At 42.5% G+C, this 13207-nt stretch overlaps 1 protein-coding gene across 7 annotated transcripts in view; it reads right to left on the bottom strand.

Annotated features, from left to right (window-relative positions):
* cep104 (centrosomal protein 104) overlaps positions 1-13207 on the bottom strand; it is a 135558-nt gene that overhangs the window by 21650 nt on the left and 100701 nt on the right. For all 7 annotated transcript variants that reach the window (XR_011351843.1, XM_069919057.1, XM_069919059.1 and 4 more), the window contains one exon: positions 2203-2270. Coding sequence is in view for 6 of the 7 variants with exons in the window: in XM_069919057.1 (XP_069775158.1) it covers positions 2203-2270 (68 nt within the window). In the remaining variant the exon portion in view is untranslated. The remainder of the gene's footprint in view (positions 1-2202; positions 2271-13207) is intronic.

The raw sequence follows: 13207 nt of genomic DNA, 5'->3' as shown, positions 1-13207 counted from the left end.
TCAACAAATCTCTCTCTGAAAACCGACAGGAACCTTCCTGAGCAGTAACCATTTACCTTTCAAGCACCAAAGCCTGGTGAACTTTATAAATGTTGAATTCTCTGCACAGTATAAGAATTTTCTGCAACCAGTGAACTTGGAGGAATGAGAAGTGAGATTGGACTGTGAACCAAAGAACTTTTCTGAACTTTCACACACGTGCGCTTAGAATTAGAAGGGGGTTAAGTCAAGTTAGTTATGATAAAGTGTAATTCTATTTTCATGTTTAAAGAAAATTAAAAGCAACTTTTGTTTAAGTAACCATTTGTCTTATTGAATATCTATTGCTGCTGGGTTTTGGGGTCCTCTGGACTCGTAATATTTTCCATTAAGGTGAGTAAAGGTGCACACACACAAACACACATTATCTAAAAGGGGCCTTGCAGGAGGAACACATTCGCCAACTTACCCTTCAATACAATAAAAAATTCTTAATATTCCCTGCTGAAATTTTGGGGGGGTGGGGGGCAGTATATGTTGTCAAATATGGCAATGAAATCAAGTAATTATCAGAATCTATAAAATACTGTACATGGCCAACTTCCTTTGGGTATTAAACAATAAAACTATCCATTCAGTGAAGAACAAAGAATCCATTAGATTGATTAAAAATAACATCTTGTGTACAATTGGAAAAACATTTAACATGCTTACATAGAAAAGACCTTTCCAAAGACTTGGACTTTCTCTGCAATTGAACATCATTACATTTTCTTTTTGGTGAGAAAGATTTTTATTATAAATGTTGAAATGAGTTTCCACAAATTTGGACGAGGACAAAATCCAGTCAGAATAGTTTATTCCCAAAGGCCAAGCTAAAATGGGACATGTGTACAGTTCCTGACAATGGCCATCTTAAATGAATTCAGTAATCACAGAAGAGCGTCAGTGGCACATTCCCATTGCACAGGACACTGTCACTTCATACAACTCAGATCCAGTGATTGCTAGCTTAGTGAAACAGCTTTCTTACTGAAATTTCACTATATGGCATCCTTTGTACTTGAATATGATTCGTTTTGCCAATGGCTTAATAAAATTAACTTCTTTTGAACTTTCATGAGATATTTAATTGCTGAATGATTACACATTCAGTATCTTGAAAGTGGTCCCTTCGGATGTCCATTATATTTCAAATGCCATCTTCAGTTGGGAAGTTAATAACAGCCATCAACAGATTATGTCACATTTCTTTAGTTTCCATTGCATGTTCCCTGAACCAAGACAATGTATTTCAGGATCCCAGTGATTCTCATTGTATCTGTATTCAGTTAGTGTGGTCTGAAAACAATTGTTTTGGGAATCCCCAAAACAATTGTGAGTAGACAAAGAAGCATTGTGCACCCTCATTCGCTCAGATCCATCCTATCAAGCAGCGCTAAAAATGTCCTGAAGTTGAAGAATATGAACTTCCTAGAAACATGGCATCGTGATTAAATATTCTTGTAATCCACACCAAACTGCTCGTTTAGGGAGTTAAAATCTTTCCTGTTCATAAAGTGATTTGGGCTATTAAAGGCACACCAGCGGAACCAACGGATGTTAGCACTCAAGGAAGCCAGCAACACTGGCAAATCCCACACTGCCAGAGTTGCTACCAATACAGCAGGGGAAATCATTATTATATGAGTAGTTTGGTACAGAGTGAACTGCAGTAAAGGTACAGAACATGAAGTGTGACATTGCTACAATCATCCTGTATTACTTCTGGGACCACCAAAAGATCTGTCTGCACTTTATTTTTCACTCAAGGCAACTGCAAATATTTATCCATCCTTTTATATTTCTTTCTCTTTTTCTGCCTCGTGGCATTTTGTGGTAATTTGGGTTATACTACTGTTGTGGGTTATCTTGTGCGCCTGTGCAACATTTAAGAATTTTGGTGGATCTGTACATTGTAATTCTGTATTTACAATACAGACTCTCTCATTTTCATATTTCATATCAAGTCAGCAGAGGGACACAAAACAGAACTACATTGGCCTTGTACCACCATGTTGGCAAATAGCAACAAAATCACCAGATAAGCAAAGGGAGAAATAAAGAACGTTTTTCAAACAATGAAAAAAGGCAACATCTCCATTATAATACAAAATAAAATATAACCATTGCACCAAAGAGGAAGAGCAAATGGAATCCCCACAACAATTTTTAAATTCTTACCTCCTCCCCTGGCTGGAAATTTTCATGGCACAGTGGACAGTGGTTGGCTATTTTCTCAGGCTTGGCAGCTGCAGAAAGAGTTGAATGAAAGCACATCATAACTTGGTGTACCATGCATTCTAATTACAATGGACAATAATTTTTTTCCAAAAGGTTTTCTTCCTGAAAATAAATTGGGGATTATGATAGACAACTTCAGATGAACACAAAGATCATTTCAAATGTGCCATACTACATAGGAAATTGGAGAAACATTAAATTAACTTTCATTGAATTTTGCACGTTCAATCGCATAATGATGCTGACACATTGCGTCAGTTCAACTGACCTAAAATGTTTTGCTGCTTATTACCGTTTGTACTCGGCATCTGACTCCTCTCATGTCAGGGTCCAACAATTGTCGGCCAGCATTGGCCTGATACTGATTTTCCATGTTCTCTAAATCCTGGTGACACCTTTCACCATGTTTGATACTGACTAGATCAAGATTAGCAGGGAAGAAGTCCAAGTACGAATACAGAAAATGAATTTTCAATGACGTGTTGCACCACATGTTTGAAGAAGACTTAAAATAAAACAGAAAATCACAAAAAGAGGTCATATCTTTTAAAAAAAGTGTGATAGAGGAAAATTTTAAGGTATTTATTTCATGATCAGCAGGCCAAAATTCATAATACACCCAAAAGTGTTCAGGAAGCAAAATCTTCATTGTCCAGTGTTACCAACATTTTTCCACCTTTGTAGGTAAACTGAACATTATATATGTGTATGAGAATATTTATGGACATGGCCATATTACCACTAGTTTCTACATCAACCTCTATCTAATTTGCCAAACCACAGATCCCTTTGAATTTTGCACAATAGTGGCTATATCTGGAAACAAGAGCCTGGAACCCACAAGAGCAGGTTGAGAAATTAAAATCAATTAGATAAATCTAGATTAAAAAGCCATCAGTGTTGATAATTCAAACATAAACATAGCTTTAACTCAAATCCTCCAAGAAATCTGCCATCCATATCTGATCTGATTTATAGATCATTTCAGATCATAAATGCTTCCAGGGAGGCAGTGTGGGATGTACAAACAATGACAGCCATGAACAAAGAATATCAAAGCACTGATGCAGTCCAGATTCCACGCTTCGCATGTCGGAGGCATCTACAAGATATTGGAAGACCTTGCCTGGCATTTTGGAGGACCTTGCCTGGCATTTTGGAAGACCTTGCCTGGCATTTTGGAAGACCTTGCCTGGCCTTTTGGTTCAGTTATGAAGCTGCACATGGAAATTAGATTTTTGGAGCATTTTAGATCTCATTTCTCCATCCAGTTGGTTAAAGTGTCTTTCAAGGGGAAGAGAAAGGTGTTTTGCATTTCCCTTACAGAGATGTTTGCCAGCCTTGCTTGGAGGGACAATTATTTCAAGTTTAGTTTTCTTTTTCATTGGCTTGATTTGCTGAAATTGCAATCTACATCAGAGTTGCTATCACTGGGTGGTGGAGAGGTAGATGAGGTTAAGAGAGTGAGAAGGAGGTGGAGAAGGAATGAAATCATTCAGATAACCAGCAATGCAAGCAAACCACTTGCAAACGCAGTCAACACCACACCATTGCTAAAAACAAAGAATCAGAAATAAACATGCCTTGCATTTCTTCAAGCAGGCTTTATTATTTATGGTGGATCATCTATCGCATTGCCCCTTCACTCTGAATTTGTGCCTAAGCATCCAAAAATATCTCAGTACCAAAGCATCCCAGGCCAAATAACAAAGAAAATGGTATAGATTCTTAAGATATGTGCAAAATCTATAGACACTATGCCTGCAGAGTTTGTTTAACAATAATTATGTAGTGTTTTGTTTTGTTTCAGATTTCCCCATAAAATAGTCAAAATATCAACACCCCAATTCTTCACCAAAATTTTGGATCCAAGCTCAATTTTGGAGCAAAACCATTTCATCTGGTTACCACTTATCATCTTGCACAATATTCAGCCATTATCAATGCTTTAACTCTTTCTCACCTAGCAACATCCTTCACTCCTATCCCATATACTCCATTTTCTGTGCAGTAATCCACTTGGACAAGATGTTTAAGACCATACAGTTGATTTTGCCCTCATTAAAGTGAAGTGACAGCATTGCTCTACCATTCTGGCAGATGCAAGATGTCTAGTACATTCATATCTCCTTACATCTGGATCATCTCTTTTTTATGGTGCTCATAAAATTCCATTTGACATCAGTAAGTAGGAGTAGAACGTGAAAGTCTGCAGACACCATAGTGGAAGTAAAAGCACAATGCTGGAGAAACTCAGCAGGTCATTTATGGAGCAAAAATAAAGATACATAACCAATGCATCAGGTTTGAGCCCTTTTAAAAAAAATTTAGGCATATAGCACAGTAACAGGCCATTTCAGCCCACAAGTCCATGCCACCCAATTTACACCCAATGAACCTACAACCCCTGGTAGTTTCGAACAGTGGAGGAAACCAGAGCCCCCGGGGAACATACAAACTCCTTACAGACAGCTCAGGATTTGGACCCTGGTCCCGATCGCTGGTGCTGTAAAGGCTTTGCGCTAACTGCTACACTAACCATGCCACCCCAAGGTATTTGACATCATATTGGTGGATATGAAATATTTTACATGACTTGCTATCCCTCTCAATATGAAAACTAATAGAAATCAAATAAATGCTTTATTTAAATTTACTATTTAAAAATCAATTAATTTGCAATTTCAAAGTCAAATAATTTTAAAAAACGGCATTTAAATGAATAAGGTGGTTCTCATACATGCTGCTAAATTAAGCCTTTAAATTGCTTGGCAAAACTCATTCTCAAGTGGTCTTACATACTCTGAGGTACTTCTTACTCTCCAGAGCTTGCCAGCTTAATGGAAATGAGAACCAAAGCCCAATAGAAGCAATGATCCACCTCTCCAAAGAGATAACTGCATAACCAAAAAAAAATTCAGAATTAATTGCACAGAAACTCCAATAATCCAGTTTTGGTCTGTTTAGAAATCCTGATCGCACAACACTTAACAAATTCATTTGTCCCGAATGAGAGTCAGTGGTTCAGAGAACAAATTATACCACCTGAGCCATTGTTTGTAAGTGTAATTGAGACCAGGGACTGAACTACAGGCTGAATGTGCTGCCAGAATACGAATTGCGATCCAAAAAAAAGGAAGCCTGTAGCTTGAGCAGCAACTGCTTTACGTTTCCTGCTCTATTGAAATTCACCTGGTCTGCAGTAAACATTCAGTCATGTAGAAAATCAGTCAGCATGGCAGAGCTGTAGAGTGTGGAAGAATTGAAGTTTTATTGTACCTATTTTTGAACCAATTTCAGCACAGGTAAATCCTCCAAGCAGTAGGGAGTCAAGTAGATCCTGACGATGGCAGATTAATGGTAAAAGTTGCACACTTTTAAAAATAAACCTCATTTACAGCCCATCCATGTTACACCTAGTCCATGATCATTTCACTGATGTGCAGCAGATATTTAAAATGTTTATTACCATGGTTCCATTGTGTTACGGCTGGAGCTTTCTAATTCAGGTTTTAATCGTGTAATCCATGAGAAGGTTTCTCTGAGATAAAAACACCTCCAGGAAAAGCGGTCCAATTTCACCTGCCTTCTCTTTCCATCTGCACAAGTAATAACAATCAACACCAAGCTTTTAATTGTGATGCCTTCACTGAGGTAAACTCACCCAGGTTCATATCAGTTTCTTGATGACAATGAACTCTCTCATGTCTTTGGTATTTCTTTTGTATTCAAAATTTCGCAATGAAAATTTCACGGCAAGCCAAAGGGCTGCACCCAGGCAACGATGAAGACTTTTTTTAAATTGCAGCATACTATTGGTTTGATTTTGTTTGAATTCTAAATTTAATTTTACTGAATTCTTCCATATTTTCAGAAAAGTTATTTTACACATTTAGAGTAGCTGAAGAGATTGTCCAACTGGTGTTTGTTCTTGAAAGGCATAGCAAGTGGAGCCTGCAAACTGATTTAAATGGCAACTGAACAATAAGCCAAGAGGTAACCTATTCAGACATGTGAGCTTGCTCGTAAATGTAAGATCGCTGGAGAAGATAATGGATTACCTGAGGTGGCATCTGAACCACAAAGAACTTCAAGGCTGCTGTGCTCGTGGATTACAGAAACGTGGCTCCAGGACTCCATTCCAAACTTGACAATCCCGCTTGATGGCCTTATCTCCTCAGGGCAGATAGAAATGCTGGTGCCTCTGACAAACCTTGAGGAGTGGGACTATGCACTTACATCAGCGAAAACTGATGCACAAATCTGTCTGTAATAAAGACGTTCATGTTGGTGAAATGCAGACCCTTCTTGATACCCAGGGAATTCTCAGCCATGCTGTTTGCCAATTTTTGTTCTGCCTTCGGTAAATGAGGGTGAAGCAATGAAGGAGCTTCATGCAGCCATCTGTGAAGCTAAGATGTCCCACCCTGATGGGGCCATACTTGTAGCTGGCGACTTCAATTGCTGTTCCATCAAGGTTTCAACAGCATGTCAACTTCACGGTTCGTGTAGCAGCTAGTGCAACACCTTTACAGTAACAGCGATTGGGACCAGACAAAGGTTTGAATCCTGCGCTGACTGAAAGGAGTTGTACATTCTCCCCATGTCTGCATGGGTTTTCTCTGGGGACTCTGGTTTTCTCCCACCATTCAAAAACACACTGGGGGTGTAAGTTAATGGGGTATAAATTGGGCGGCATGGACTCGTGGGCTGAAATGGCCTGTTACCGTGCTGCATTTCTAAATTTTAAAAAAATTCGCCCCCTGCGTCCCTGGTGCGTACAAGGCTGCCCTTTGCCGCTTTAGTATCCTTGGTTATTCAGATCACATATTCATCCAGTTAATCTCGGCTTACAGACCACAGGCAAAACAAACAAAGCTAGTTTGCAGGTAGATGTGGCTGGAGGGTGGATTGTTTGGACAACAGAAGTACTACAAGACTGCTTTGAGACCACAGACTGGAGCTGTTTCGGGCCACCTGCAACATCCATGTAAACATTGCAGAGTACACGAGCTTGGTGACTGGCTACATTAGCAAGTGCATCGAGGATGTCTCAAATGTTACACAATCAGGGCAAAGCAGAAACCATGATTGGATAGAGAGGTCCAGGCACGTCTCAGAGCTCGTGATGCTGCCTTCAGGACAGGAGACAAGATGGCACTATCAGCCTAGGCTGAACTCTCCTATGCAATCTGGAAGGCAAAGAAGATGCACAGAAGACCCAGTCAGCTGTGCAACACCAGCACATGTGGCAAGGGGTCGACACCAAAAGATAATGACACCTCCCTTCCGGACAGACTGAGCACCTTCTATGCATCGTTTGATGAGAAGAATATTTTGATGCCAAAGAAAGATGCATCTCCTCCTGATAAATGGAATCCTTGCACAGATGTGGCAAAGGTGAGGAGAATTCCATCTTAGGTGAACCCATACAAGACATGGTCCAGACAACGTACCCGGTTCTGTACTGAATGAGTCATGGACCACTGACAATAGATCCTTATGGACATCTTCAACATGAGGTGGAAAATATCATCAAATGGTGCGAGAATAGTGGAGTAACATTTGCAATTTCATAGTCCTCTTGAACCATTCCTGACTCCAGTGATTTCTTCACGACTAATGCCTCCACAATCTCTTAAGCTACCTCTTTCAAGCATGTGGTCCATCTGGTCCAGGTGACTTATCTGCCTTCAGACCTTTTAGCTTCCCAAGCACCAATAACATGCTTCTATCAAGAACTGAAAAAGAGAGGTAAATTTGAAACTGAAACCTAACCAAAATATTTAAATTTACTGAAAAATGGCTGTCACAAACCATTTTTGACAATGGTTACAGAGTGTAACTCAGATATTGAGATTATTGTAATGTTAAACATGTAAAAGCGAGGGGGAGGCGGTGGCCCCGGCCTCGGCAGAGCGAAGCAAGCGGAGGCCCCGGTCTGGGCAGAAAGGAGGCGGCAGCCCCGGTCCGGCCACAGGGAAGGCAGCGGCGACCCCGGCCCTGATCCAGGCAGAAGGTAGGCGCAGCAGCCGCGGCCCCAGTCTGAGCAGAAGGTAGGCAGCGGCAGCCCCGATCCGGGCAAAAGTGAGGGGGAGGCAGTGGCCCCGGCCTCGGCAGAGTGAAGCAGGCAGAGGCCCCAAGAAGCAGGCGGAGGCCAACAGGTTGGATTGCAACCAGGTATGGTCCGACCTAGGAGGGGAGGCAGGCCCCTCCAGCCCGGGTAAGAAACCTGCATAGGAGAAGGCCACTCCGATATAAAACCTACGACCCAAGGACCTCGCTGCCACGTCCCAGCTTGCTTGGCCACGGCACACAAACCATGGGTGTAAAGGGTAGGGTCAGTACTGCGCACACTGCACTCCACCTAAAAGCTCCTTTGCGCAGGCCCGAGGACATGTCCCCGTCCTCCCCCTCCATGTCCTCCCCCTCAAAAGATGCTCACAAACTCAAGCTAGCATGCTGGGACATCAAAACCATGCTAGACAAGGCTGACGGCCACCGACTTGAACGTCGGTCTGCCCTCATCGCACATGAACTCCTCAGACTTGACATCGACATAGCTGCTCTCAGTGAAGTCCGCCTTGCATATGTAGGTAGCCTCCAAGAACGTGGCGCGGGCTACACACTCTACTGGTCTGGCAAGCCTATGGATGAACGACGCCTATCTGGTGTAGGCTTCATGGTCAAAAACTCCATTGCCTCCAAACTCGAAAACCACCCGACAGGCCACTCGGACCGGATCATGTCCATGCGACTCCCCCTTCAAAACAAGTGTCGCATCACCCTCATCAGTGTCTATGCTCCAACCCTCCAGGCGGAACCAGCAGAAAAGGACAAGTTCTACACTGATCTGCGCAACCTCATTCAACGCAACCCTACAGCCTTCAAGGTTGTCATACTTGGTGACTTCAACGCTCACGTCGGCAAAGACTCAGAAACCTGGCCAGGAATCCTGGGCAAGCTTGGTGTCGGCAAGTGCAACGACAACGGGCGCCTCCTGTTGGAGCTCTGCGCAGAACAGCGGCTTGTCATTACAAACACCCTTTTTCAGCAGAGGGACAGCCTGAAGACTACCTGGATGCATCCTCGATCCAAACACTGGCACCTCCTGGACTACGTCCTGGTGCGATAGAGAGACAAACGAGATGTGCTCCACACCAGGGTCATGCCCAGCGCGGAATGCCACACTGACCACCGGCTTGTTCGCAGCAAGCTTAACCTTCACTTCGCCAAAGTCCAGGAACAGTAAAGCCCCCAGAAAGAGGTTCAATGTTGGAAATGCAGTCAGACGAAGTGAGAGGAAACTTCCAGGCAAACCTCAAAGCAAAGCTCGAGGATGCAATCTGCCTCACGGACTTGTCCCCTGAAACCCTCTGGGATCAGCTGAAAATGGCCATACTGCAATCCACTGAAGAGATACTGGGCTTTTCCTCCAGGAAAAACAAGGACTATTTCAACAAAAACAACCAGGAAATCCAGGAGCTGCTGGCAAAGAAACGAGCTGCCCACCAGGCTCACCTTGCAAAGCCGCCCTGGCCAGAGAAGAAACGAGCCTTCCGTCGCGCATGCAGCCATCTTCAGCGCAAACTCCGGGAGATCCAAAATGAGTGGTGGACTAGCCTCGCCAAACGAACCCAGCTCAGCGCGGACATTAGCGACCAGGGATTTTTACGAGGCTCTAAAGGCTGTGTACGGCCCTTCACCACGTCCAAAGCCCGCTGCGCAGCTCAGACGGCAAAGTCCTCCTCAGCAACAAGATCTCCATCCTCAACCGATGGTCAGAACACTTCCAATCTCTTTTCAGTGCCAACCGCTCAGTCCAAGAATCTGTCCTGCTCCAGCTCCCTCACCAGCCCTTAAGGCTAGAGTTGGATGAGGTCCTCACCCGGGAAGAGACATATAAGGCAATTGAACAATTGAAAAGTGGCAAAGCAGCAGGTATGGATGGAATCCCCCCCAAGAGGTCTGGAAGGCTGGCGACAAAACTCTGCATGCCAAACTGCATGAGTTTTTCAAGCTCTGCTGGGACCAAGGAAAGCTGCCTCAGGACCTTCGTGATGCCATCATCATCACCCTGTACAAAAACAAAGGCAAGAAATCAGACTGCTCAAACTACAGGGGAATCACGCTGCTCTCCATTGCAGGCAAAATCTTCGCTAGGATTCTCCTAAATAGAATAATACCTAGTGTCGCCGAGAATATTCTCCCAGAATCACAGTGCGGCTTTCGCGCAAACAGAGGAACTACTGACATGGTCTTTGCCCTCAGACAGCTCCAAGAAAAGTGCAGAGAACAAAACAAAGGACTCGATATCACCTTTGTTGATCTCACCAAAGCCTTTGACACCGTGAGCAGGAAAGGGCTTTGGCAAATACTAGAGCGCCTCGGATGCCCCCCAAAGTTCCTCAACATGAAAACCAACAAGGTCGGGTCAGATACAGCAATGAGCTCTCTGAACCCTTTTCCATTAACAATGGCGTGAAGCAAGGCTGCGTTCTCGCACCAACCCTCTTTTCAATCTTCTTCAGCATGACGCTGAAACAAGCCATGAAAGACCTCAACAATGAAGGCGCTGTTTACATCCGGTACTGCACGGATGGCAGTCTCTTCAATCTGAGGCGCTTGCAAGCTCACACCAAGACACAAGAGCAACTTGTCCGTGAACTACTCTTTGCAGACGATGCCGCTTTAGTTGCCCATTCAGAGCCAGCTCTTCAGCGCTTGACGTCCTGTTTTGCGGAAGCTGCCAAAATCTTTGGCCTGGAAGTCAGCCTGAAGAAAACTGAGGTCCTCCATCAGCCAGCTCCCCACCATGACTACCAGCATCTCCATCAGGCGGATTGCATCCGAATCATGGGTCCTCTACCGGCATCACCTACGGCTCCTAGAACGCTTCCACCAGCGTTGTCTCCGCTCCATCCTCAACATTCATTGGAGCGACTTCATCACCAACATCGAAGTACTCGAGATGGCAGAGGCCGACAGCATCGAATACATGCTGCTGAAGATCCAACTGCGCTGGGTAGGTCACGTCTCCAGAATGGAGGACAATCGCCTTCCCAAGATCGTGTTATATGGCCACCGAGACAGAGGTGCACCAAAGAAGAGGTAAAAGGACTGACTAACTGCCTAAGTGCCTGCCACATTGACCACCGCCAGTGGGCTGATATCGCCTCAAACCGTGCATCTTGGCGCCTAACAGTTCGGCGGGCAGCAATCTCCTTTGAAGAAGCCGCAGAGCCCACCTCACTGACAAAAGACAAAGGAGGAAAAACCCAACACCCAACCCCAACCCACCAATTTTCCCTTGCAACCGCTGCAACCGTGTCTGCCTGTCCCTCATCGGACTTGTCAGCCACAAACGAGCCTGCAGCTGACGTGGACATTACCCCTCCATAAATCTTCGTCCGCAAAGCCAAGCCAAAGAAGAAACGTGTAAATAAATGACAGGTGGAGCAATAAATTCTACAATAATAAAGACTGCACTATTTGTTATGAAATTATAATTATGAGATTAAATAATCTAAATTAAAATTATTTACAATCAAGATATTTCCTCAAAATTTTCATATTTAGCATGAATGAGAAACATTTCTCTGTACATCTTTACAGTCAAGACATCCATAACTTAAACTATTGACTACAAAAGAATATGAGAAAATATAACATGAGGACACAATTTTTTTCTTATGGGAAGGTTCATAACAACAACCAGAGGTAATTCTGAAGATGCAAAACCTCCAAGTCCTTACCCAACTGCATTCCAACATTGTGAAGTTGAGCTGCAATGTTAACTTCATGTAGTGACCTCAAGAAACCTGGTTGGAAAACTGACTTCATTCATTCCAAAGGAGAGAACGAGAGAGCTACTTCTGAGACAACAAGACTACTTTTACGAACTAATAAAACATTATTAATACTAACAAAGGAACAACAATAAAAAAATCACCAGATAATGGTAAATTCAAAATAGCTTTTATTAAACTATTAATAACAGAACATTTCTAACTTATCTTTAAACTTAACTCTAAATTTAACACCACTATGTACAAACGTGTGTGTTTTAAAGTCAAAATTATTACAGTTTAAACGAGTCTGAGAAGTCAATTTTAAAGTCCAGTTTCAATCTTCCTGTTGAACTTCAGAATCTTTTTTAAATTGTGGTTCAGAAGTAATAAATGCTTTTAAACATTATGTCTTCAGATCTCTTTAAACTCAAGTCTCCTGATGAGCTGTCTTTCAGAGAGAGATTCTTCATGAATGTTTTCCTCCTTTCTTGTTAGGGTTGTGAAACTGATTTTCATGATGAATTTTTTCTTAAACAGGAGTAACCATCTTTAGGGCATATGAGGCTGCCCGGAAGTGGTCTTACTCATTAAAAGCCACTTTATTTTGTATTTCCTATAATAAGGAGATTATTATCCTGCCTTTCCAGGATGTCAAGTGTTTCTTCAGTAGTCTTCAGATTCAAACTGCCTTCAGTCATATAGTTCTCTGACATCATCTGATGTAATATCACCAATGAGATCAATCTCAAGTCTTGGAAACCATGTGATCATTTGCTGGAATCTTTAACAATTGCCAATTCTAGTTTCTTGAAAACCTTGTGACCTTCATAACTTTGCCTTGCAGATGTCAAGACTACGAAAGATTACCTCACTTCTGAATGTATTGTATGGATGTGCGTAACCCTGTTCCAAACCCACTACATTAACCAAGATGTATTTAAAAGAAAAATAGCTTAACATTAAACATTATCCTAAATATTAATATCAACACAGATGCATTACACAACTTTAAGGTAATTTTCTATTTTTTTTAAGAACTAATTTACAAGTTTTTACAAGTTTATCTAGTTATTTTAATTCCTCTGAAGTTTTTAAACTATAATAGTTTCTGAGTGCTTTTGAATGCCAGAGTAATTTGCAGACAAAATACCTCA

This window comes from Narcine bancroftii, chromosome 2 (genome assembly GCF_036971445.1).
Source record: "Narcine bancroftii isolate sNarBan1 chromosome 2, sNarBan1.hap1, whole genome shotgun sequence".
NCBI lineage: Eukaryota > Metazoa > Chordata > Chondrichthyes > Torpediniformes > Narcinidae > Narcine > Narcine bancroftii.
This window is presented reverse-complemented; position numbering and strand designations above follow the sequence as displayed.